This window comes from Netta rufina (genome assembly GCF_964035555.1).
Source record: "Netta rufina genome assembly, chromosome: 1".
Lineage (NCBI taxonomy): Eukaryota > Metazoa > Chordata > Aves > Anseriformes > Anatidae > Netta > Netta rufina.
In genome coordinates, this window is record NC_140123.1 from 166,756,334 (window position 1) to 166,781,012 (window position 24,679).

At 37.4% G+C, this 24,679-nt stretch overlaps 1 protein-coding gene across 5 annotated transcripts in view; it reads left to right on the forward strand.

Annotated features, from left to right (window-relative positions):
* Positions 1-24,673, forward strand: part of OSBPL8 (oxysterol binding protein like 8) — an 88,675-nt gene extending 64,002 nt beyond the window's left edge. For all 5 annotated transcript variants that reach the window (XM_084304270.1, XM_084304272.1, XM_084304271.1 and 2 more), the window contains 18 exons: positions 779-880; positions 2,078-2,281; positions 6,847-6,931; positions 7,824-7,995; positions 9,845-10,079; positions 11,495-11,679; positions 12,217-12,298; positions 12,925-13,023; positions 13,401-13,497; positions 13,873-13,971; positions 14,922-15,019; positions 16,359-16,448; positions 17,022-17,158; positions 17,502-17,687; positions 19,236-19,323; positions 19,752-19,854; positions 20,450-20,555; positions 20,833-24,673. In XM_084304270.1, coding sequence (XP_084160396.1) covers positions 779-880; positions 2,078-2,281; positions 6,847-6,931; positions 7,824-7,995; positions 9,845-10,079; positions 11,495-11,679; positions 12,217-12,298; positions 12,925-13,023; positions 13,401-13,497; positions 13,873-13,971; positions 14,922-15,019; positions 16,359-16,448; positions 17,022-17,158; positions 17,502-17,687; positions 19,236-19,323; positions 19,752-19,854; positions 20,450-20,555; positions 20,833-20,968 — 2,304 coding nt within the window. In that variant the 3' untranslated portion in view covers positions 20,969-24,673. The remainder of the gene's footprint in view (positions 1-778; positions 881-2,077; positions 2,282-6,846; positions 6,932-7,823; positions 7,996-9,844; positions 10,080-11,494; positions 11,680-12,216; positions 12,299-12,924; positions 13,024-13,400; positions 13,498-13,872; positions 13,972-14,921; positions 15,020-16,358; positions 16,449-17,021; positions 17,159-17,501; positions 17,688-19,235; positions 19,324-19,751; positions 19,855-20,449; positions 20,556-20,832) is intronic.
* Positions 24,674-24,679: the final 6 nt, after the last annotated feature.

Sequence of the window (24,679 nt, forward strand, 5' to 3'; positions counted from 1 at the left end):
GTGAGAATTAGTGTTGCTTCTTCTCTTCAGTTTTCAAATCTCATTGAACTGTTACTTGAGAATCGGCTTTTATAGCGTAGTCTTTGAGAATGCATAAAATTGTAGGTTAACTCAGAAACTTATAAAATAATGCAGGTTGCCAGGGGCCTCAGGACATCTACACGCAATGAAATGACAAACTGTAATATCAAAGTTAGAGTTTGCATGCAGTCCTTATTTTTTTTTTTTACTGACTTGTTACTCCTGTGTTGTAACAAGTCCATACTCTTCAGTTTGGAAAATACCATGTCAGGGAAACGTTAAATTATTTGCCACTGAAAGAGGAATATATGTTGCTGTGAATTTCTACTGGGGAGGGAAAGTAAGAGGTGGAGAAAAATTACTCATCAGATAAGGTTCCTGTAAAAATCAGGATCTGACCCTAAATTTGGTTTTGCGTTTTACACCAGGAAAGGAAGAGGGGAATGTTGTTTGTTTTGGTCTATCCCATCCCCCCCCCCCCCATGATTCTAATAGGAGTTTCACAGTCCTCAGTCTTAAAAGCAAATTGCAGAAGAATCTGAATTTGATCGCATTGGTAGCAGCTTTTGAAATAGAGCATGGAATAGTTGTTTACGTATTGGGATCAAATACTGTGTTTTAAAGCTACTTATCTCTATCTTTCTTGCAAATGGAATTTAGCAGGTTTTACCTCAACTTGCACTTGTAGATGTCTTTTTGAGCTCTGATTAATTGCTTATGTCTTTGGCATTATAAATATTTTTGTTACTATTTACAGGTTCAAAAGAAAAATTACAGAGAAGAAAAGAAGAGAGCTACAAAAGAATTACTCAGCACTATCACAGACCCATCAGTCATTGTTATGGCTGACTGGCTGAAGGTCAGAACCTAAACATGAAACCCGAGTTAAAGATCGAGCAGCTGCTGCTTTCTGACCAGAATAGAAAAGGCTTGATCTCTTAGTTGCTGTTAATGTTTTTCTATAAACACAGCAGATACTAATTGCGTCCCAGAGTCTCTGTCCTCACATCCTAGGGGAATAATAGAGGAACCTACTCCTGTTTATTGCAGTCGCCATAGTCACATGCATCTTGAATGTATAGCTATCAACTTCTTAGAAGTTAACTTTACAATTCCAATAATGCCATTTTTATTTTGCGATTTGAATTAAAGCCCTGTTATATCTGTTACCAGCAGTGGAAGTGGTTAAGTCATATTAGATATATGAATACCTATTTCTTTGTATTTATTTCTGGTAATTTTCCTTTCCTCTCTAAGAACTAACTGTCCTCTAATACTTGTACAAAAGGTGAGAAATTAATTTGTCAAAGATGGCAGTCATAATTCCTTAGATGTATTCCTTGGAAATCGTACAAGATAAAAAAATAATCTCTTACCCATTTTATACTTAGCTCCAAACAATAGCTTGTCTGGGAAGTTTCTCGGGTTTTTGCAAAGTCTACGTAAACAGGTTAAAACATTGTTCTGAGGTTAAGTTGGCATTTTGCCCTACAAACAGAAGAAACTAAAACCCAAAGTTGACAAAACTGATTCAAGCAATCTAACCAGATGTGCAAATTCAAGGACTTGAAAGGATATTACATAGCACATATGAGATTATATTAACAGCTGCTTATGAGAGATTTTATCTATGAAATTTAAATATATCTGATTTATTTTGTGAATATCCTGTTTTTCTGATCAGATGTCTGTCCTGTTTTCAGAGGAACTCTGTTTCCAAAGATTATTGTATCTTTATACTAGTGATAAAATATGTTTGAGGTAGAAAAACTCATGAAGGTTTCAGGTGAATCTCCATACTGATGAATACTTCACATATCTTGATGTGTGGATATCCTTCTGCAGAATAAGGATTCACCAAGAAAGAGTAGAAGAATGAGCACCGAAATTATACCTTTTTCTTGTCTTTCATATAATGGATAAACTTGAATAGACTTTGGTAAACTCTGCTTGGAATAAAAAATAATAATTTCAATTTTAATTTCCATTTGATTAAAGGGCATGATTTTAGCACTGGGTGCACTGGGTTAAAGAGCTGTAACTATTTATCTTCTAGATTCGTGGCACCTTGAAGAGCTGGACCAAACTGTGGTGTGTACTGAAACCCGGAGTGTTGCTTGTTTACAAAACCCCCAAGAACGGGCAGTGGGTAGGAACGGTGCTCCTGAACGCTTGTGAACTCATTGAGAGACCTTCTAAAAAAGATGGCTTTTGTTTCAAACTTTTTCATCCTTTGGAGCAGTCCATATGGGCTATAAAGGTTAGTGGTAGCATGTATGGTTCTTAATGGGTGACTAATATTAGCCAACAATGAGCAAAGTCAACCTTAATGAAAAGTTGAGCTGAGTTTTCTTTTATAACTTCTATTTGGTTTGTTTATTCAGACTATAAAACTTTAACACGTAGTCCTCTTCATCACAAAAAGTGTTTGATTTTTGCTGCTCCATATAGTTGAGACATGATGTGCAGAGGGATGCCATTAAAGTTAATGCTGTCACTGACAGTCATCTAAGTGGAAGGAATGAGAATATGATACTGCATTCTGCATCAGTCTAAGAAATTATGGAGGAAAGTGATTGAAAAAATGGAAGAGTCGAGATGTGTTATAAATATTTCCTAGTTTCCAACCTGATTTTCATGTAATGAAATGTCAGCCTAGTTCAATTTGCTTATAGTAGTAGAAATTCAAATAGCTTCCTTGTACAATAACAACATATATTGCAACTAGTTAGCTAATTGTAGTGTTTGTTTGGGGCTTAAATTTTAGAAAGATAAATGTTCCCTTTCCCTTCTGATGTCTGTTTGCTTTGCCATACATGGCGTAATATTGTCAGCAGCTCTTAGCTGCAAGTGTTGAAAAGCACGGTGTGTTCTGCACCGCAAAGAACAGTTATAAGAACAGTTATTGCAATTTCTTGTAAGCATTTTTATTTTAACGTTTACTATTACTCATTGTTTATACTTCGCTAAACAATTGTAGTTCTTGTTTTGTTTTTCCATTTGGAGAGGGGATGCGGAAGCGCAGCACAAGTGACCGTGTTTACCTCCTGAAATGACATCTTGCTTCAGATGAAATTATTGTACAATATTAGAATCCTTGTCATAATAAATTAATTATTGTCTCTGCAACATACATCATAATACAAGTACTAGTTGTGAGAATGTATCTTATGACTGATATTCTTATGAATCTTATATACGTGGTGCTGCTACATCTAGAGAATATGCTGCATTGGTTTTGTTTCTTCCTTATATCAAACTGGGAAGTCAGCTAGTGTTATTCCTGATGTTTGTGATGTTCTTGCTGAATTACTCTCATTATCAGTATTATCTAAATCTACTAAATTTGCATCAAATCATTTGTAGTACCATTTGAATAATTTCAATGCTGCTTAGGAAGACTTTTCACTACGTAGTGGTGATCTCACATTCGCAGAACACAAACTTCATATCCTTTTTCAAAAATACAGGGTTTGTTGTTACTGTGATTTAATTATTTATGGTCTTACGTTGCCAAGTGGTGGCCTGTCTGCAGAAGATCACAAATCAGTCTTATATTTCTTTATTGTTTGGCAATGAGAAATGGATTTGTTTGTTTTTTTAACTAGATATTTAGAATTTAGAGGACATGCCCCACCAGATTTTTACTTTTTTAAGGTAGGTCAAATTTTGAACCTGAACAAGTTGATATTGTCCATTCTAAATGTGCTGAGAGCTGGAGTGGCGTTTGTTCATTTTGGTATGGCTATGTGCAGTTGAGAATTACTGGACTTAATTAGATGAGAGGCCTTAAAGTTTCAAACTATTTTCTGCCCTGTTTTCTCAGTCAATTATAACTTCCTAGTTACGGATTTATTACTGTGAGGCAAACTTTGATGAGCATAATAGCGATTGGCTGATTTACAGAGTAGCTACACCAGAACAAGCGAGGAGTCTAAGACAAATGTATTTGCCACCAGTGTAGGATGATGACATTGCAAGAAATATTTACACAGTCATAAGTACTGCAGGAGATTTTCTTGCTTGAATGCACTTCCCATAGTGTGTCCTTCTGGCAGATTGCAAATTCTCGTCTGCAGTAGTTTGCAGTCAGTCACTGAACATGCTCCCTTCATTGTCGTGGCCTTTCTGTTCCTTCTGCGCTCTGAGGTACCCAATGCACTGTACCTTGTTCTTTCTTCCTTACATGCCCAGTCCTGATGCCATTGCAGTTTTATAAGATTAATAACTAGGAAAGTCACCACAAGTAAATTTTCATAAATAGATTTAGTAACGTGTGACTGCTTACCTGATTTTGCTGTTTTCTATGAATGTTCATGGCACTTGAGTTTTGCTGGCATGAATATTCTGTAAGTAATTTTGAAGTAAGCTTCAAAGTTTTCCTTTAATTTAGTGGAACTTTTGACTTGTCCATTACCTGGCATTGGAGTATTTGTACAATCGGTTCAAACAAAGTCACCTAACAAATAGAAACTAATGTCTCTCTTGTACAGAACATTAATATTCTGAAAATTGATTTTGAAATCACGATGAGTGATACCAAAGAAAAATGTCCAGTGCTTTTGGAATATTAATCAAAGGAAATCATAATGTAGAAGCAGTTACTCCAAAATAAGTCAACCTACTTATTTGTTTAGTCAAATTATTAACTCAGTTTTAATTGTCGCATTGTCCCTGCATCTAGGGAGTATAGGTTTCTCAAAAAACAAAAACAAACAAAAAAAGCCTTCATCTCTAAATTTCAGTTGTTTGTTACAGAGGAACACACCCTGTCTGCCCCCAGTATAGCCCTAAATGAAGTTCTCATGGGCGCAGAGCGCTGCCCTTTGCCTGTGCCCTCCGGTCGGGCAGTGCTGAGGCCTTCTGGTGGCTGAGGCGTTGGCGCGGTGCCGTAGGATCGTGCCATCCCCTTCGTGCAGCACCACAGGACCTCTCCCACCCCTTCTGTCCCCAGGGCCCAGTGAAACCTCTCCCTCGTCTCCCACAGCATGTCAGGTCCTTGGTGGCCCGCCCTCAAGGCGTGCTCTGCATGGTGTTGTCTCCTGGTTCTTGTTAACTCCTAATCCCCACGTTGCCACTTCACCAACCACTTGGGATAGGAGCACCTTTCGTCTCGCTCTGAAGGGAGACTGTAACATAGCATCTCGCTTTTCACACCCAGGTTGCTTCTACTCTGTATTACTCAGAAGTATCTGAACATCATTTACACCAGCACTAGCCTGTGTGCATTGGTATTTAAGCACCACCAAGACTCCTCGTTAGCTGCCTCTCACCCTCAGAAACGTTCTGGCTGTTCCATATGCTTGCTTCTAAAATATCTGCTGTTCTCTGCTTTTGCTCAAAACTTCTGCTGGCTTTAAAATTCCCTCTTCCAAGCCTCGTACTGGCTTTTCATTAGGCTTCTGTGAGGAAATCAATCAAGACCAAAGTATGATAACTCATGAGTTAGGCAGGCTTAACCCAGCTGTCAACAATAGCTTCAAGTGTGTTCAGTACAGCCCTCTTTGCCTATCAGTAACTTTGATGTTCCCATGGGTAAAAGTTTTTGAAGGGGCTTTAAAATGATTGCATAGTATTTTATTTCAAAGCAAAGCTTGAAAAAAAAATAGAAGGATCTTTGGGATTTATCTTTTAAATTCTGAATGTGAAAAACTTGATAGTGAAAATTAAACTTTGGTGTTTGACGTCCTCTGTGTTTCTTTTGGTTGAACTCAATGTCACGATGTCCTGCTGATTCTCTTTATTGAGGGACTTAAGCATCTAAATCTTTGAGGGGCCTGGGCATCATCTTTTTTTTTTTTTTTTTTCTCTCTTTTAAATACCAAGTCTACAGTTAGGCATCTAGATACATTTAGGCATCTAAATATTTTTTGGAATTGACTATCAGGTGGTAGAGAGGTTGAAGGGAAAGAGGGAGCAAGAAAGGAAGAGTGGGTTCATGTAGCAATGCCTACTGTTTGGGTGGGAGTAGTTACCTCCATTTCATTTAAATATTGATAGATTCATCTGTCTCATCAAATGTCATTGACTCATATTTAAAGACAGGCAACAGTCATGCAGTGCTGGAGCATAGGATGCTGCTGAGATTCCCAACGCATTCTCATGTAAAATAAGCATGAAGCGAATCATGGAGGAGGGCTGCCTGCTCTCTGCAGTGGTTTGCCTTGCCCTTGTGTCTTTATACATTTTCTGAACCATGGCATCTTCTCAGGAATTGGTGGGGTTCTCTGCCCTCATCAAGAGAGAATGAGGACCAGAGGGGGAAGAGTTAGCAACCTTAAAAATGTGGGGTCTTTTGCTAGACAGCATTGATTGTAGATCAACTCCCTTAAATCACCCCACAGGCATGTCTTTTGTTTTCATACTTACCTCTTCATCTGAAATGCACAGTTGAAGAGGAATAACTTGTCCCATGTGATCTCTCTGTACCTATCTGCAGTCCCTTGAAAGTGAGGTTCACCAGAATGTGACCCCTTGTAGCATTGCTTTTGATGCTTTAGTCCTTTTGATGTAAGTGGAATCAGCAGAGCATTTCCAAGCTATTATGGCAAGACTGATTTACCAAAAATAAAAATTAAAAAAAATATTTGAATCCCAACGACTGTTCTCTTTAAAATGGGGATGAATTGGAAGCTAGATGTAGCATGAAGTCTTTGAAGAAGAAACCCAGTAAAAGAGGGCTGTTCATCTTTCCATTCATGTTTTCATTAGATGTTGCTGAGTGACAGTAAATAGCCCTGCAGTGTGTCGGCTTATTACATGAATGATAAACTCTAAAACTGAATATAAATGTCTGATGCTGTTGCTTGTTTTGTGTATTTCAAGGGTCCGAAAGGTGAAGCAGTTGGTTCTATAACTCAGCCGTTACCCAGCAGTTATTTGATCATCCGAGCCGCTTCAGAATCAGATGGTAAATAGATACTTCAGTATTTTTCCACCATGACAGCAGGCAGTTATTAAAAAGAGATTGTTTCGGTTGTCTTACTGTCTGCTACAGCACTGCGATTGCAGTTCCATGCTGGCAAAAGGTCTCCCTTAGCTTTGTACTTTTGGTTGTGTTGGTACTGGCAGTTTTTTTGTAGTCATTAAGGAGGCTGAACTGAATAAATTGTCACTGAGCTCCTTGCAGTTCCCCAGCTGTGGCTGGGTTGAGGAGGGAGAAGAGGTTGTTTCAGACTTAATTATATGAATTTATTTCTAAATATTCAAGCTAATTGCTTTCAAAAATACAAATGTGGATGTATTTTCTTTGTGTTGAAAGTATTTGTTGTATTATAAAATGCAACAGTTTTGCAGAGTTTTAGTAGGAAGAGCTCCCTCTAAATATAGGATCTTAACCCCATCGGTGAGGAAAGGTGGTGGTTAATCCTGGTGCAACCATCTTGAAAGGATGCAAAATGGAAACAATTTAAGACTTGTATAACCTTCTTAACAGCTGCTTACACAGTTACTTAGTCTTCAAAAGTAGAGCAGGGCTGCAGGCAAGTTTGAAGAAATTCAACAGTCAGGGCCTTAACGGAGCCATACTTGCATTAGGGAAGAAATGCTAGAATATGCTGTGACTGAATCATGATTTATCTTGCTTGGCCTGCCCTGAAATATCTTTTACCAGAACTGGGTAGTTGTGAGCTGTTGTTATGCCCCTACCACATCATAAAATCCAGTGCACGTAACATAGAACAGCTCCAAAGTGCGTCTTCAAAGGATAAAGTAAACAGGCTCAAAAGGATTGTGAATTTAGGAAACTGTAGTACAATCCAGTTAAATCCTTAATTTTTGTGTAATAATAAATTTCTCTTTAGGCAGGTGTTGGATGGATGCTTTGGAGCTGGCTTTGAAATGTTCAAGTCTACTTAAACGTACAATGATTAGGGAAGGTAAAGAACATGATTTGAACTCTTCATCAGACAGTGCTCATGTCTCTTTCTATGGTCTGCTTCGTGCTAACAACTTAAACAGTGGAGAAAACTTACCGTAAGTAAATGAATTACTAAACCTGGTTCTTCTGGCAACAGTAACTTCACTTCTCCAAAGGGAGGATCTCTTTTTAAGGCTGCAGTTCCTTTTACTCTTGAATTCTCTTTATATGCCTTATTTATACTGTTTTTCTATAAGTGGATTAAATGAAAAAAATAAAATACATTTTGTACAAAGCAGACACAGAGGGCAGCTTTGCCCAAGTAACTCAAAGTTGCTTATTACATCAGTAAGTTTAAGTACTCAGTTAAACTGTTAAAGTTTAATTTTATTTATCCTGAAGTCAGTCTCTCTTGTTTTCTTCACATGAAAAAAAAAAAAGTTTAGTTTGTGTGACAAAAGTGGGCTGATGTGAATATAAGTTGCAGTTCTTTGGTTAAAGTATGAATAATGCTAAAGTTATTTAAATGGTTTTAGTTATGTCTCAGCTTTGAATCATTAGAAGGATCAATCGTGCTTCAGTCAGCCTATTATATTAAATTAAACAAAAGTTGAAATCATCTGTTATTACCTGTATCAAATGTTTGAGTGCCCATGAATAGCTAACTCCGTTCATTTCAATAAATGACTTCAGCCAGATTTGGGGGAATAAAAGCTTTTGTGAAAATACATCAACAACAAGCATGGTGAATGAGTGGTGCTTTTAAGCGCTTCAGTTGTAGCACCAAAGTGCATTAGAAAAATATAAAAGATTTAATCCTTTATTTGAAATAATTGGGTCTAAAGCTTGCACTTTGCCCAGTTTTTCTCAGTGATCTTCCACCAATTCAGTATCCTTTCAGACTGACATAAATTCACTTTGAATAATCCCTCATACACAAAGATTTAGCTGCTTATGTCTGTTCTGGTCAGGCAGGACTGTGGTACTGCTGTGAAGAGTACACTCCTGTATCTGAGACAAAAGTAAGGGCATGCATATGGAGAAATGCAATTCTTTCTGGCATAGGTAGTCTTAGAAAAGCTGAGAAAAGGCAAACTGTTGCTTCCAGTCCAGATTCAAGGCCTGGTCAAGATGACCGTGCAGTGTTTTGCCCAGGTAGAGTTTTACTCCTTCCCCCATCTCATGGAAACAATAAAACCTCTGCATACAATTCAGCTGGAGGTCTCTGGTTGTGAATGATAGTTTAATATCATCAGATGGCCCAGATTACGATTAGGGCAATTAGCTACGTCTGTTAAGTCTAATTAAGACTAATAGTTTAATCAAACAGATCTTTGGATATAGCATACGGTAAGAGTGTTCGGTGTGCTTAACTATCTAAGCAATAAAAACTGCAGACGTAGTTTTAACAGGGTAGGCAGGAGAGGGGGAAGAGGTGAAAGCACTTTAGCTTCAGCTGAGAGTCTTTCACATGTTTTGATGATGTCACAGCAGAGGGTGCGTCAGCCTTCCTGGGAACAACTGCATAACCTGCAGAAGGAACTATGCTGGGCAATTAATGAGGAATTGAAAATCATTATTTATTTATACTGCTGTAATGTGGGAAGGGAGGTGATGTTCTCTACTTACCACTTAGTGCCTCGGGTGAAGTATCACTTCAGTTATGGAATCCCCTCTTCACTTTATCTTTCTTCATCTCCAGCGGAGGGTCTCTTCCCCTCCTTATTAATCAGAGGTTAAGAATATAGTACCTAAGTGTAAAAGCAAACTAACCTTGGTGCGTTTAATGGTTCAGTGAGAACACTGCGTGCTGTATATTTCCAGCAAGTTTGATTTTGCTGCCAGATCAGGGTTAATATTGGTACTTTTATTGTGTGTGTTTTTTTGTTTTGTTTTGTTTTAATCAGGAAACACTCGATTATTGTGTGGAGCTGAAAGTTTAATTTAGCTTGTATTTTTTTGTAGGTTAAATGACAGTGAAATTGAAAGGCATCACTTTAAAGACCAGGATATGTACTCTGATAAATCTGATAAGGAAAATGATCATGATCATGATGAATCTGATAATGACGGATTGGGGAAAAGCGAAGAAAGTGACAGCGACACATCAGAGCGACAGGATGATTCTTATGTTGATCCAGAACCAATTGATATCAAGGAAACTACTTATTTGGAACAAAGTCATGAAGAACTTGGGGAGGTAAAAGTGCTGTTTATGTAGTGAGCAGGCTGCTTTGCCAAATGGAAGCTGATATTTTAAGGGCCACACTGTATTTGAAAGCTGGCTTTGAAAGCTGCCTTTCATATTTTCAACAATATTGAGGGGAAAAAATATGTCCACCATTGTTCTGCTCTACTACACCACTTCTGTGCTTCTGAGTCTGTAAGAAAGATAATGAGATTATTTGGAGTATTCCTCAGAAAAAAAGAAGCTCATTTTGAAAGGGCCACCTGCAGCAGAAGTTGACCATATCTGCCCATACTTGTGTTACTGTTTCTGGTTTTTATTAACTCCTGTTGTTGTGTTTGTTGTTTGTTTTTCTTCAAGTAAAAATATTCAAGTTGAAGTTTAATGCAAACTGGCACAACTATTTTTTTTACTGCAAGAGGGAAGTTAAGCAGCTATGGAGTTTACAGAATTCAGTGGAAGGCTTGCTGTGTTTTTGATGTTCCCCTTGCATTCTATTACGATGCCCAAAGTTTCTGTTCCACTTCTGCAGATAGTCTTACACACCTACACAGCCAAATGTGAGAGGGATTTGAATGTTTTACTTGCTATAAAGGTACTAAAAATTGAAGAAGAAATTGAGATGAATTTATTTAAAACCTCTCTCCTTTTCTCAAGTGCTAAGTATGAGTTATTACATAATCCTCGTTTTATATATTATATACACACACGCGTGTGTGTGTATATCTACCGGATGTATAAACTTTGTGCTTTGTTGCTTTCCGGTATTGTTTCTAGGAAAAGCAATGGTTTAGGAAAAGCTGAGGAGTTCAAGTTGACAATGAATTCTTGTTATATGCATTTTTAGAACTGTTCTGGAAAGAGAGGTGTTTTTCCTACAGCCCTTGTTTTTACATTTCAGAGACTGTAAGGAAGAATATCTCCTTGGAGAAAAAAGAGCGTATCCCTGTGTGGCTGCTGTTTATGCTTACTTACCCCTAAGCAGTGGTTTTCTTTGAGGAAAACTGCTGATACTATTGACTGGTCAAGGTAGTGAAAAGCATAAATATAACAACTTTTACAGTGGGGAAAAGATGACAGAATGAACAGTCCTTTGCTATATAAATCCCTTGTGTGAGAACACAGAAAAACGTAGTTGATGTCTAGGAAAAGGCTAAGGGAGATATTTTTGAACAATACCTCATTTTTTTCTGTTTCAGGGCTGATAAAACAAATGCAGATTTTCATGCTGAATAGCAAATCTAGCATCCTGCATTAAATATGCATCTGAAGTATATTTATAGCAACTTGTTTTTTCTACTTCTCCGAGCATTTCATTTTGAGTATGTTTTCCATTCTTACTGCATCCTTAGAATGTACTGACTGACCTGTCTCTTGGAGGATTATTTTCATTCTCCTTTCTGTAAGCAGTTTTTCATTCATCCTAGGCGGGGGAGGCTGCTCAGACAGAAGTGGTGTCAGAAGAAAACAAAAGTCTGATCTGGACATTGCTGAAGCAAGTCCGTCCAGGAATGGACTTGTCCAAGGTTGTACTGCCTACGTTTATCTTGGAACCTCGTTCTTTCCTTGACAAGCTGTCTGATTACTACTACCATGCAGATTTCCTCTCCGAGTGAGTCAATCCTCTTTCTGGTTTTCTTTCTTTTTTTTTTTTTTTTAAGCTGAAATGAGAGACCAGTGAGATACCTAAGTCTTTGTTGCTTGGTGTGGTCTACTTAAATAATGTCATGGACTGCTTAGTCTGAATGCTTGCCTGATCAATTGTCAAATGCCCTTCTGTTCTGAAAATTAATGGTCTAAGAGCTTATATGGTACATTTTGAAGTCTGTTCCCTCTTAGTAATTTAATACTAATTGTGTTGCAAACATTGCTGTTTTGGAGATTGACTGGAAGAATTTTCAAAATTGTTATTATTTTTCCCTTTCCTTTCTCTGGAATGCATATTTATAGTGGTAGATCTGTATCAGTTAGCCTTTTTTTTTTTTATAAATTGTTAAATTCCATTAAGATTTAGAATTTATTTACCTGTTTAAAGAAAGCTAATAAATTAAATATTTTTATAACAAATTAGATTATTATTATAGCTAATAAATTAAATAGTGTTATAATTGAAACAATACCGATATTTGATTTGTTCTTTGTTTTGTAGAGCTGCTCTTGAAGAGAATGCTTACAACCGCATGAAAAAAGTAGTGAAGTGGTATCTGTCCGGATTCTACAAAAAACCAAAGGTGTTTTTTCACGTATTATTTTGTCTTTAGAGGTTGTCTCTAGTTTGAGGGCTTGGGGATGTGCTGGAGTTTTTGTTTAATTATATTGTTACACATTTTTTTTTAAAAGCAAGGTTAAGTCCTCATTTGTGCAAATGCATCATGGACCTTTGTCCGTGGACATTTTGGCATAAAGTTGAGCCATTTCTGTGTTCTTCAGTGATAGCATGGTGTGGTTGGAGGGGTAATATTTGCACTATAGCGGAAATAGCTGTATACTAAATACTCTTTACAATTATGTTGGCAGGAAATAGTACTGAAAGATAAGACTGCTTACTACCCAACTTCAGGGACAATGTCTATATTAATTCTGCAACAATTCTTAAACTCTGTTTGCTTAAATTCTGGCCTGGAATGGCTTAGTAGATACACAGATTTCTGTGCTAGTTTCCTTAGTTTGACGAATAGAATAACTGAGCATAATATTCAAATACCAAAATCCAGTACAATGTGCTTTAGCAGATGTATTATGCTTTTTTTTTTTTTTTTTTTTTTTTTTTTTTAAATCTTCAGTGACAGACTGGTAAATTGTTCTGTGAGTTCTCTACCTGCATTGTATGGTTACTGTCTGTTCTCTTTCTGTTTAGGGATTAAAAAAGCCGTACAATCCTATACTTGGTGAGACTTTCCGCTGCATGTGGATTCATCCCAGGACGAATAGCAAGACATTTTACATTGCAGAACAGGTAGCTGATATAACCAGCACAAACATTTTTATGAAAAATAAATGTATCAGACCTTTTTGTGCTAGACAAATGATGTGGCGGTATTTATATGGATGCATAGTATCCTAAAAGCTCTCCTGATGAGCATAGTTCTTAGACAGAGAGAAAGGTGGTTCTACCATTTCTGTTGTCTTCCTCTAGTATAAGTCAGGTAGTTTTCTTAATTCTTCAAATTCACTAAATGTTTGATTGATATTGATCTGTAAGATTACAGTCACGTCTCATATATTAATTGTATTCTATTACGTGCAACTTGAATTTTGCGTTCTGTCTTTATTAGCTCAAGGTTTATATTACATTGCCTGTTGTTTTCTCAAATGTGTTTCTTTTTTCAACAGGTATCCCATCATCCTCCAATATCTGCCTTCTATGTTAGCAACCGCAAAGATGGTTTTTGCCTTAGTGGTAGCATTCTGGCCAAATCGAAATTCTATGGTAAGTAATGGGGGCGTTGTTTGGTTTGGTTGGTGGCTTTTTTTTTTTTTGGTTGTACTCTTACTGAGGGGTATAAAAGCAGTGCAAATGAGTTCTGTCATGTGGATGAAGGGAGACTTTTAGAAGAATCAGGGTTTTGATTATTGTATTATACTTGTCTTACAAAGTTTTTACTACTGGTCTTTAGAATTTTAATTTCTACTTTACAGTATTTTAATTTTTCCTTGGTAATGTTGTATATTATGGTGGCTTCACCAGACAGCATATATTGCAATGCTAAATATACTGATGTTCTTAATTCTGTTGCTCAGTTATTAGGAAATGTTGACTGTTGTCTTGCAGGGTGTGAAATGGGTTTCTCTGTTTGAATTTCAGGGAATTCATTATCTGCCATACTAGATGGAGAAGGACGGCTAACATTCCTAAACAGGGGAGAGGATTATGTAATGACTATGCCATATGCTCATTGTAAAGGTACTGGTTTTTTCATTCTCTAGGTGGCAAAGTTGTGAGAACAGAAGTCTATCATTATCAATAGTTTATTATTATAAATTCTATTACCGTGTCAGATTCGAGCTTGTCATCTTAGAAGAATCTTCTAAACCCGGGCAACACTGGTCATTCTATGCTTCCATATAGTTTAAGCAATCATCTATTTTTGGCATAGAAATGGATTTTTTTCATAAATATTAAGAGCATATATAGCTGTCTGTCATGCCATGAGAATTTACTGTTTGAGTTGCTTTCTTTTTTAAATAATAGTTTTGAGTTTCTCCAATATTTTCCTATTAGAAAAGTCTGTAGTATCTACACCTCACTGTGTGATTTGAGTGCAAAACATGACCATTTGTCTTTAGTTTTGCTGTTGGGAAATAGTAGTTCCTTTCTGGAAGGTTAGTAGTTGTACAAAATACACTGCAGCATTGCTGGGTATTCTTCTTTCACATTCTCTGCCACAATTTGTTTTTCAGAATCCAGAATCAGCAACCCTAAGATTTCTTAGAGATGTATGGTGAATGAGTTTGCAGAATTATGTAACTTGACATTATTTTGGTAGGCTTTTTTTTTGTATTTTTTGTGGATGTTTTAACATTATCGGATTCTTTTTTTGTATGGTTTTGGTGAGAAAATAATGCGTAACAGGTAAAAAGCACCGTACATGCATCAAATCAAATCAAACCAAACAGGAAGAAGAACTAATGTGACTAGTAATGCCGACAGACAGGGAGAAAGGTGGAAGAACGTGCAGGGAGGGAGAATGTTTTTTCAGCGTGCACATGCTTGAATAGGCATCTGTTGTATGTAAAATGCACTCAGTGTTTCAAATGTGGGATTGCAGGGGAATCCCACTCTAGGAATTGGGCCCAAAGAACTAATTTTTATCTTGTCCGGTTAGAAATTTACATGTTGGCTTTTTCTTGCAGGAATTCTGTATGGCACAATGACCTTAGAGCTTGGGGGAACGGTCAATATCACCTGTGAAAAAACAGGCTACAGTGCAACAATTGAATTTAAACTCAAGGTCAGTGAACGCTGCGAGTGGGCATGAGAATAAGTGTTAGAATATTAAATATATTTATATCTAAGGCTTGGCTTGATAATACAGTCTCATTTCCTTGTCTTTAATATGGAATTGTCTTCTCTGGAAACTGAAGAATTCTCATTAATTGCCATGTATCCAGCTATGTGTATCTAGCAAATAGTGATCAAATTTAAAAAGGGAATTATATTGTCATCTGTTTATTTAGTGTACTCTTCTGTGTCCAAAGGTCTTGACTGAAACTTACAGCTCTGCCTTAACCTCTTGTCATAAGGACACTTTTGTCACAATGCTAACATACTGCTATGAAACTGAAGAACAACTTGGCTAGGGCGGGGGCAGGAGGAAGCAACAGTTGGTCTCATTGCCAGCAGTGGCATCTGTGTGTGTCTGGGAAAGTGTGCAAGAGCAGGGGAGCTCCTTGCACAGGAACTGATCAGCAGCTCAGTTTTTTATGTTTTGTGAATATTTCATGGAGATTTTTAGTTCTCTGAAAACGTTCAGGATCTTTTTAATCTGGAGAGCTCAAACTCAGGTTCCCTTCTTCCACCCTGAATAAAACTTTAAGCAAAGGTGGTGCAAGGGTTTTTGCTAACATTCGGATCAGCCTAATGCCCAGCGTTAAGGAGGAGTTATGCGCGCTATTTTTGGCAGCTCTGTTTGCTGTATAGAAGCACCCACCCAGTTGTAAAGGCTAAACAAAGGTTTCTCAACTACATGTAAATAGCTTGAGCTTCTGAAAAATATGTTTGCCATCTTTGAGGCAGAAACTGATTCAAAGTTAAGCAAATAGCCATTAAAGAGAAATGCGCATATGGAGAGGAAAACTGTATTCGGCTGAGATTATAGAGGAAATTTAAAAGTTAGGAGGTTGTATTAATGGAAGTTTTGCCTCAGCCACGCACAGGATACATGTGCAGACTATCAAAAAGGCTGAAGAAAATTCCCGGCAATCATTTTTTCTTGTTGCTTTTTTTTTTTCAGAGTTAATCTCTAGTAACAAAGAGTCCTTGGCAAAGTGGTGAGATTTGTATAGCAAATGACAATTTCCTCCAAGATATCATCACGTCGCTGTTTTCTGCATTATTTGCCCTTTTCTTTACAGATTTCTTAGACTATTCATATGCTTTTGTTCAGCAAAGCTTTTGAGAAAATACAGAGAGAACAACTTATTTCTGGGATTATTTGACAGAGGTTGTGATATTGAAAGCAATCAGGGCTGTTTACATCAGATTGCTTAAATCACTTTGTTCCTTAACACTCAACATGTATGCCAGTAATTTGCTATTAAAATAAACAGGCATTTCGTTTTGTTTTGCAGCCATTTTTAGGTAACAATGACAGTGTTAATCAAATATCAGGGAAAATAAAGCTTGGCAAAGAAGTTCTGGCTATTTTGGAAGGTCACTGGGTAAGTAGTGAGTGATAATGCTGTGTAAATTCTGGCAAGTGAAAATAACACTTAGGTATCTTTTTTTGTAACTAAATTAAAAAAAAAAAAAAAGTTGATTAAATGCCACTTGCATTGAAAATACCTTTTTATAGTTAACCGGTTCTCAAGAATGACCTCAGATTCAATGTACTGTTAATTGCAGCCCTTACAGGTGGAAAAGTTGAGTATGTTTGAGTAGTTCCTGATGAAAATACTTTTCAACTTGTAAAATGTTTTAATATAAGTGTTAGTACTATGAAGAATTGTTACGGCATCAGCATGAAATTTTTAAGTTTTAGTTCTGGTGAGATGACAGTGGTGCCACTGTTGGACATGCTTAATGGCTCCATTGTGTACCTATTCCAAGGTAGAGCCAGCGCAGAGTGCAGAAATTAAATTTTGTAACTAGCATATGTAATTACTTTTAACTGCATGCATCTGAAACAAAAGAAATTCTGTTGGAAAAAATAGTTGATTATTCCTTCTGTTTGTATTATTTTGACACTATTTGAGATTACCACAGTGAAGGTAACTGAACTCGATCTGTTACAGGACAGTGAAGTTACTATTAGGGACAAGAAAACAGATGTGTCGGAGACATTCTGGAACCCAACGTCTGATGTCAAGCAGCGTAGGTTACCTAGATACACCGTGAAGTTCGAAGAGCAAGATGACTTTGAGTCAGAGAAGTAAGTTCACTTCGGAAGCACTTACAACTGTTTTTTACAAAATAGAACTCATTGTCTTCTCCAAATTACAAAAAACAGCCAGTAGCAGTTGTTTTCCTTCCTTCATGTATTTGTTGATACTGAGCTGTTAAACAAGAAAGCAATAGTGTTAAATACTAAAAGGTTATTATTTATAAGTCTTACAATCATAGAAGGTCTTGTTGGAAATGTAGATAAAATGTATATTACAATACAGTAATGTCTTCTTTAGAGGTTGATCCCCTCACTTAGCCTATAATTAGGGAAGTGTTTTCAATCACTTATTATAAACAGATTGTAACTCGTTGTATTCCTTATTTGTCAGGCTTTGGCAGCAAGTGACTAAAGCAATAAATAATAAAGACCAAACAGAAGCTACTCAAGAGAAATATGTTCTGGAAGAAGCTCAGAGAAGGAGTGCCAGAGAGAGGAAAGTTAAGGGTGAAGAGTGGACATGCAAGCTGTTCGATCAGGATTCAGTCACAGGAGAATGGCACTATAAATACGCTGAGTGAGTGCTGGAATGCTTATACCAAAACTGCTAGTGAAACGTTTGGTAGTGCCTCTGAAGCTCTTGCTATGTGTCCGGGAGCACAAAAACTCGGAGTTATCTGAGTTTAAACTCAACAAATATGCAGTGCTACTCAATGTTCCTAGTAATATGCTTCAACCAGGATCCATAATTTTTTGGCTGAATTTGGGCTGAACTTCACCAAAGAGAGGGCATTAATAAATAATGCTGAAAAGACAGTGATTGCTAAATCAGGAAAATATGTTTCATGTAATCACTGCAATGTGCTTTTCTGTGTTGTTGTTTTTTATTTATTATTATTTTATTTTTCTTTTTTGGTTATGTGCCTCTACACGTTCATGCTATATTCTAGAATTTTCTAGGGCACGGTGCTTTGGGATGCATTGTGCATATTTCTTGTCTCCTTGTGGCCTTGTGGTTCAAGTACGTGCCACAGAAGTGTTAGAATGTGCTAGAAAGCAGTCTGTGCTGTCAGCTGTCTCTGGAATAAATTTCTGACTCTTTTTCTGCATCTGAGGCCAACTCACCACCTGGTCCATATAGAGAGCAGAGTCTTTAATGCTCACTGTGAAGATGTGTTCAGTGAGCTGTGGAATTTCAGATACCTGAATTAGAGGCCACGATTAGGGATATAGGTATCTGGATTGCAGATTTGAAAGACCTTTGGGAGAGGAATGCCTTGTTCTTACCCAGTTAACTTTAGGTGACATTTAACTCAAGCCAGCTTAAGCTGAGATGTAAATGCAGGTGTATGTTTACGACATCTGAAACAGATGCAAATGTTTTAAAAGGCATACAGGAAGAGATGAAAGTAAATCCATGTTTAATCTGCAGTTGCTGAAGCTGCGCATCAGAATGATCTTCATGCAGCTGACTTGCAGTTTCTGTCCTGGAAAGGCTGTGCTCAGTGAGGATGTCTGTCTTTGCCTTTGTCTACTTGTCATTCTCCAATGAGCTCTGTCTTTTCCTGGATATTTTTTTTTAATTTTATATAAACCTGCACCTGGAAAAGCATTCCTAAAAATCTGAACAAGCAAACTGTATGTAGCTCAGTGCTGCCTCTTGGCTGGTGTTGATTACCATTAGCCACTTTGGAATGTAAGCAGTCAGAGGGGTGACTGAGTCTTAATCTCTTCTTCCTAGGCATACTGGCAAACACAAAAACAAAAGTGTTAGAGTTATTATGGAAGTCAATAATATACAGTATCCACTGCTTTACCTTGCTCTTTTAAAAGGAAGAAAAAAAGGCAAAAAAGCAGCCCACAGTAATAATAATAAAAAAATTCCCTCATTTCCCTGTTCTAGAATAATAACTACATTATGCAGAAAACGTCTCCATGTTGACAAGTACATAGCTCTGGCCAGATGATTTCATAATAATACAGTTGGTTAATACGACGGTTTGTATTCTTAACACTGCTTAGGGAAAAAGATCATTATCCTATACGTACTGGCTAGTTTCTGAGCAAGAAAATATTTCTCATTTAAACTGCTGTGGTATTAATCATTTGTATTCACCTTGTCTAGTACCAGGCCATGGGACCCTTTGAATGATATGATCCAATTTGAAAAAGATGGCACAATCCAAACAAAAGTTCGGCACCGGACACCAATGGTATGTAGCGGTTTTGTTAACAAGTACAGAAAGATTCACACAATATATACAAGTGCTCGGATATACTGCGTGATGTGTATGAACGTCCTCAGAGCATTGGGAGGGTTAGAAAATATCATTTTTACCATCCAAAAATGTAATTTATCTGGTCCATAGTCTTTCACTTCTGTGATGCATCCTGAGCGGTAGGGATGACTTAATTGGGTAGGGATGACTTAATTGGGTTTGAAATAACGCAAACTTGAACTCGACAGTTTAATATGACCTTTCCCTTAAACAGAAAGATGCACAAACTTCGGGTTGTGTTTCTATCAACAATCTTAGCTTTGACTTCTGTAAGATATTGTGCTTTTAACTATTGCTGTCAGAATGTGCTGCTTTTGCTACAGTTCTGGTTCTCTGGAAATAATTCATAAGCTTAATTGTAGGTTAGTGTTCCAAAAATCAAGCGAAAACCAACCAGCCAGAAAAAGGGGGAGTGTGGTTTCTCATCCCCTGAGCCTGATAATCAGGATTCCTCTGGAAGTGAAGGTAGGAAAAAATACGTTTTTGTACAAATATAATACATTTATCTGACAGTTAAACAGCATTCTGTAGTCACACGTACTCTTCTTATTTCAAGATGTTTGTATTACAAAATAATATGTGCTTTAGATAACACTTCAGTACGAAGCACATTCTAGAAAAACAAAAGCAGCAGAATGGCTGCTTTTGGTCTTAATTGCCTTTCCTGTCCTCTTAAATATCAATATGTAGTATAAGGTAGGCTTCAGTGCTGCACGTATTTAGTATCTGGAAAACAAATTGTGTTTGTAAGCTCTTTTCTTTCTTAAAACAAGGTGAATTGTTTCAATTTGTAGATCAGTATGTTGATAGAGACAGATTTTTTGTTATTGAGAATGCTTGCAGAAATTTGACAGTACAGTGAGAGTTGTAAGATACTTGTAACGCTTAACTTGCTGCCCTGTGCTATACAGGACTTTGGGATAAAGCTTTAGTTTTCACTAGAAACTTGATTAGAAAGCTTCCTCCTGGTTTTTGCAAAGCGTTTAGTTTGTCCTTGTTTGTTCAGTTTTGGACTAAGGACTTATTCTGGGAATTACATCTGTCTTCTGTATTTTTCTAGCACAACTCATGAAGCATAATACAAGAATAAGGAAAAAAGGGGCGGATCTTGGTGAACTGCAGAGTGCCATTGAATCTATAAAGGAAACACAAGAAGACATTAAGAGGTAATACTGAATAAACTGCTTTAAAGTGGTTTAGAGAATACTATTACTCTGTTTTTTTGGGGGGGAGGCTGGTGTGTATCTATCTTTCTGCTTTAGAGCCTTGATGTCATTGAAAGAGTAGGAGAAGTAGTTCGACTACACTTCTTCCCAAGTGTCAGTTACTCATCAGTATTTCATAGTTTTCCTCACAGTTTGTGGTCTGTAGAGAGCCTTAAAATACTAGAAATGCCAAAATGTCAAGATAGTAATTTACAGGATATTATTCTGTATCTTACAGGGACATTATGGCTCTACGAAATCGAGTCACTTCTAATTCACCGACTGTGGACAACCAGTTTCTGCAGCTGAAGCACTATATCTTCATTTTACTCCTGGTTCTGCTACAGCTTATCATTAATTTCTTGTTCAAATAGGAAGTGTGAACAAGGGCCTTTTGGAACTGGAATGATCAGTTACTGGGGACCATATTTAAGCTGGACTTTAAATGATGCAATATTATTTAAAAGAGCCCTGTAGCAACAACTTACAGAACTTTTGCCTCAGAGTCCATGGTTCAGAATCATCCTTCCATCTACCCAGTTGAAGTAAGAATCGTGTAAGTGCCAGTACACTCTTGCTCCTGGTTTGTGCCTCTGTCTCACAGACATACAACATCAGCCTTGTGTTTTATATCACGTCACACGCTGTACTGATGAATCTTCACCACGGAATAGATCAAATTGAAAATTCAGAGGTCAGGCACTGTAGATAGGACATGATTGCTGGTATGGTAGAGTAATAAACAAGCAGACTTTGTTACATTTCAACTTACTATTTTTGTAACGAAGTGACTTTAAAAGCGGCCATGCTTACCAACATTTTTTGTAAATGGTGTTGGATGTTTGGAAGTAAACTTTTCTTTAAGGTCAAACAAATATGTTACTATACAAAGGTCATGAATGTTAGGAACTGTTGAGTAAAAAGCTGAAGTTTCTGGGAATTGTGAAATTTAATGTCCTTAATTTGTTCTGGAGGTATGACGGTTTTTATCCTGAATAACTGTAGTGGCTTATAAACCATCTGTTTTAATTCTGTAGTTTTAAAACTTCAGACTCTTCATAATTACATTCCTGCATCTCCTGTACAGAGCACGTTTCTACTAGTGCAGCACCTGGAAAGGTAACTGTCCGCTCATATTCATGAATTGCACATGTTGAGGACTTAGGCTATGTTTTTTAAGCCTTGATAAATGAACAGCTCTGAATTTACGTTCGTGTATCGCCATATCACAGTAAGAAGACAGACTGCTGATGCCAGGACTCTCTTATTTTTGAAACAAAATGTGAAGATGCAAAGTTATGCATACTATGTAGCAGGAGCTGAGCTTCCCAAAGGAAAGACTGTGTAGAACAGAATTTGGCCACTAACATCTCACTTGCAAATGAGAAGTGTGTGTTTACAAGGGAACCAGCCTCAGGAACGGTGGGACAGCTAACAACACACGTCGGAACAAACGATAGGGAAACACTGCTTGTTAGATTTGTCCTTCCTACAGTATCTGCTAACTGAACACCCCGATGCACCTGTTCATTAAGCTGAGCCATACACATTTATGTGCAGCTTAAGTTTCAGTTTAGAAGCAGGGTTTGCAACATTTCATTTGAAGAACTAGATGCATGTATAGAACTTGTAAAATTTCATCCAAAAAAAATCGGTGCCAGTGTTTATCTGGTGATTTCCTTACACAAGTCAAGCCTTTCCACCTTTGTATAAAGTCAGAAAGGAGCTGTAGTATTGTAAAGCTACTTTCAGCTACCCAGATGAGACAATGGGAGGATGGGAGGCACAACGCAAAATGCAACCAGGTTTGTTTTCAGTGGATCCTGTCAGAAATCAAATCCATCCTGCACAGTGGAAAGTTCAGAGGTCATTTTTGGCTTTTTTGGCACGTCCTGTCGATCCCTTTGCTATGGACAGCCTTATTGAGTCTCCAAGCGATGTCATATTCTGTTCTGCATCAGTCTTGTCCAGTATTTGGTGAAAATACTATTTACTGCTGTTTGTCATTCAAGCTCTTACATTCCTGCAGCTGACATCTTCACAGCACCTCACCTTGTTTTACCTTTCCCCTTCTCTGGGCCTCAGTGATGTAAAAGTTCTTTGCTTAAGCAGTCGACTTCAGCTTATTTCTTACAGCTTCATGTTAGAAATGCTAGTTCTTAAGTCTTTTTCAGGCATGGGGACTCTATTATGTCTACAACTGATGAGACAGAATTTGTGAATGTAGAAAGTCCCTCACTGTTACGTTTTCTGGTGTTTGTTTTGTTTTGTTTTGTTTTTTAATAAAAAGAAACAATCCCTAAGTTAGCTCTCTAACAGAAACTGAAGTTGTTTGCCATATATAAAATGGCAAACTACTAATATTATAGTATTATTGTAATCTTCTCAGGATGAAATTTGACCATTCACTATAGTGGTCAAATGTCAAAGCTTCACCTGTCTTACAATCCAAGTCAGGTCCCTTTGTACACGGGGCTAATATAAGAGGAAATGAGCGAGGTAAAAAATAAATCAGAATTGGGGCAATAACTTCAATCTGCTAAAATATCTCAGCTAAGTTTGTGGTGCTGAAACTCCTGAATGATAGTTAAAAGCTTTTTATCTGCCTTGTAAATAGAAATGTCCTTCTGCCCTTCTATGTTGATTTTAATCATGTCTGTTCAAGATCAGTTATTAACACAGACTGGATGTATTTCTACATGAACTGCATGGTAGTGAATGTGGATTTGACACACCTAGCTGGCAGGCTGTATGGTATCAGACAGCATCAGACTAAACAAATGCTCCATATCTGAAATTCATGCGTGGTTCAAGACAAGAAAAACTTGAACAGAGCGAAACAAAATGCCTATGCTTTTTTTCCTTTTCAACTTGTTTTTTAGAGGTTACTTCTGTTGTGAAAGTGTTTTTCATCATGGTCCAGGAAGGTAAAGGACATGATGAAACTTTTTACAATTGAAACTGCAGACTTCTGCTTGACGATATGGTCAGATTTCTTGAATTCTAAAAAGTACATTGAAATCTAGCATTTGGTAGGGTTTTGTATGATGTTCCCTTATGTGAGTAGAATAAAGCAATTTCTTGCCTGACTCTTACAGTACAGCTGGTCACAGGCCTGGTGCACGAAGCCTTTTCTCTAGCACATCACCACTGCTAGAGAATCACCATTTAACCATGACGTGTGGCTGATCTTGAATATTATGTACTTAACACTGAGCTCTGCACAGAGTTGCTACCTTGACTGTACAGTTTGCAGATTTTTGAGGGCTGTAGCCTCCTACTGGTTTTTAAAGTTTAAAACAGCACTTGTTTCCACATTTGATTTACAAATGTTGTTTTGTTGTTGTTGTTGTTTCTTGTACAGGAAGTATTTCAGACTTTGTTGCCATGTGGTTTTGTTCTGTTTTGTTTTCAAACGCACTCTAAGCCTTTAATTTGCCATTTAGGTACAGATTGCCTAGTTAGGTACGGATGACCTAAGGTTAAAAAGAGTAAATAAGCCATGTGAAACGTAGCAAGTAGCAGTTTCAGCAGCAGGTGACGTTCCTTGCATTTCACATGTCGATTACTTTGAAGTAGGTGACATTACTTACTGAGGGCATAGCCTGGGGTTTTTGCCTCCAGTTTAATCTTGTAAAGAAATTCTTTTATAGGTCTACCTTTCAAATACGATGATGGTGGTTTCTTTCTTTTTTATTATTTGTTTGTTGCCCTCCTGTGCCTTTGGGATTTGTTTTATTTTATTTGCCGGACTAGTGTTTATGAAACAGACTTTGGATTCGACGTGTAGTCTATTTTCTTAAAGGCTGTTATTTCCCCACCGTTTATGTAAGTGACGTATCGCAAGGATTCTGCCCCTCTGTACATTTTAATGACCCTTTTTGAAGGGTTTTCCTGAAACCACTGAGAATGTCGCAGATACTCGAGTACTGTCAACAGTGCCTTCTTGACGGGCTTCGCGCTGTTCCGAGACGCGGGTGTACGGTTTGTCGACTTTGTGCCATACCTAACGCCCCCCTTTTGTCAAGGCTTGTGTGTTTGAGAACCGGCTTCCCTCGCGTAGTGAAATAAACACAGAAACTCCC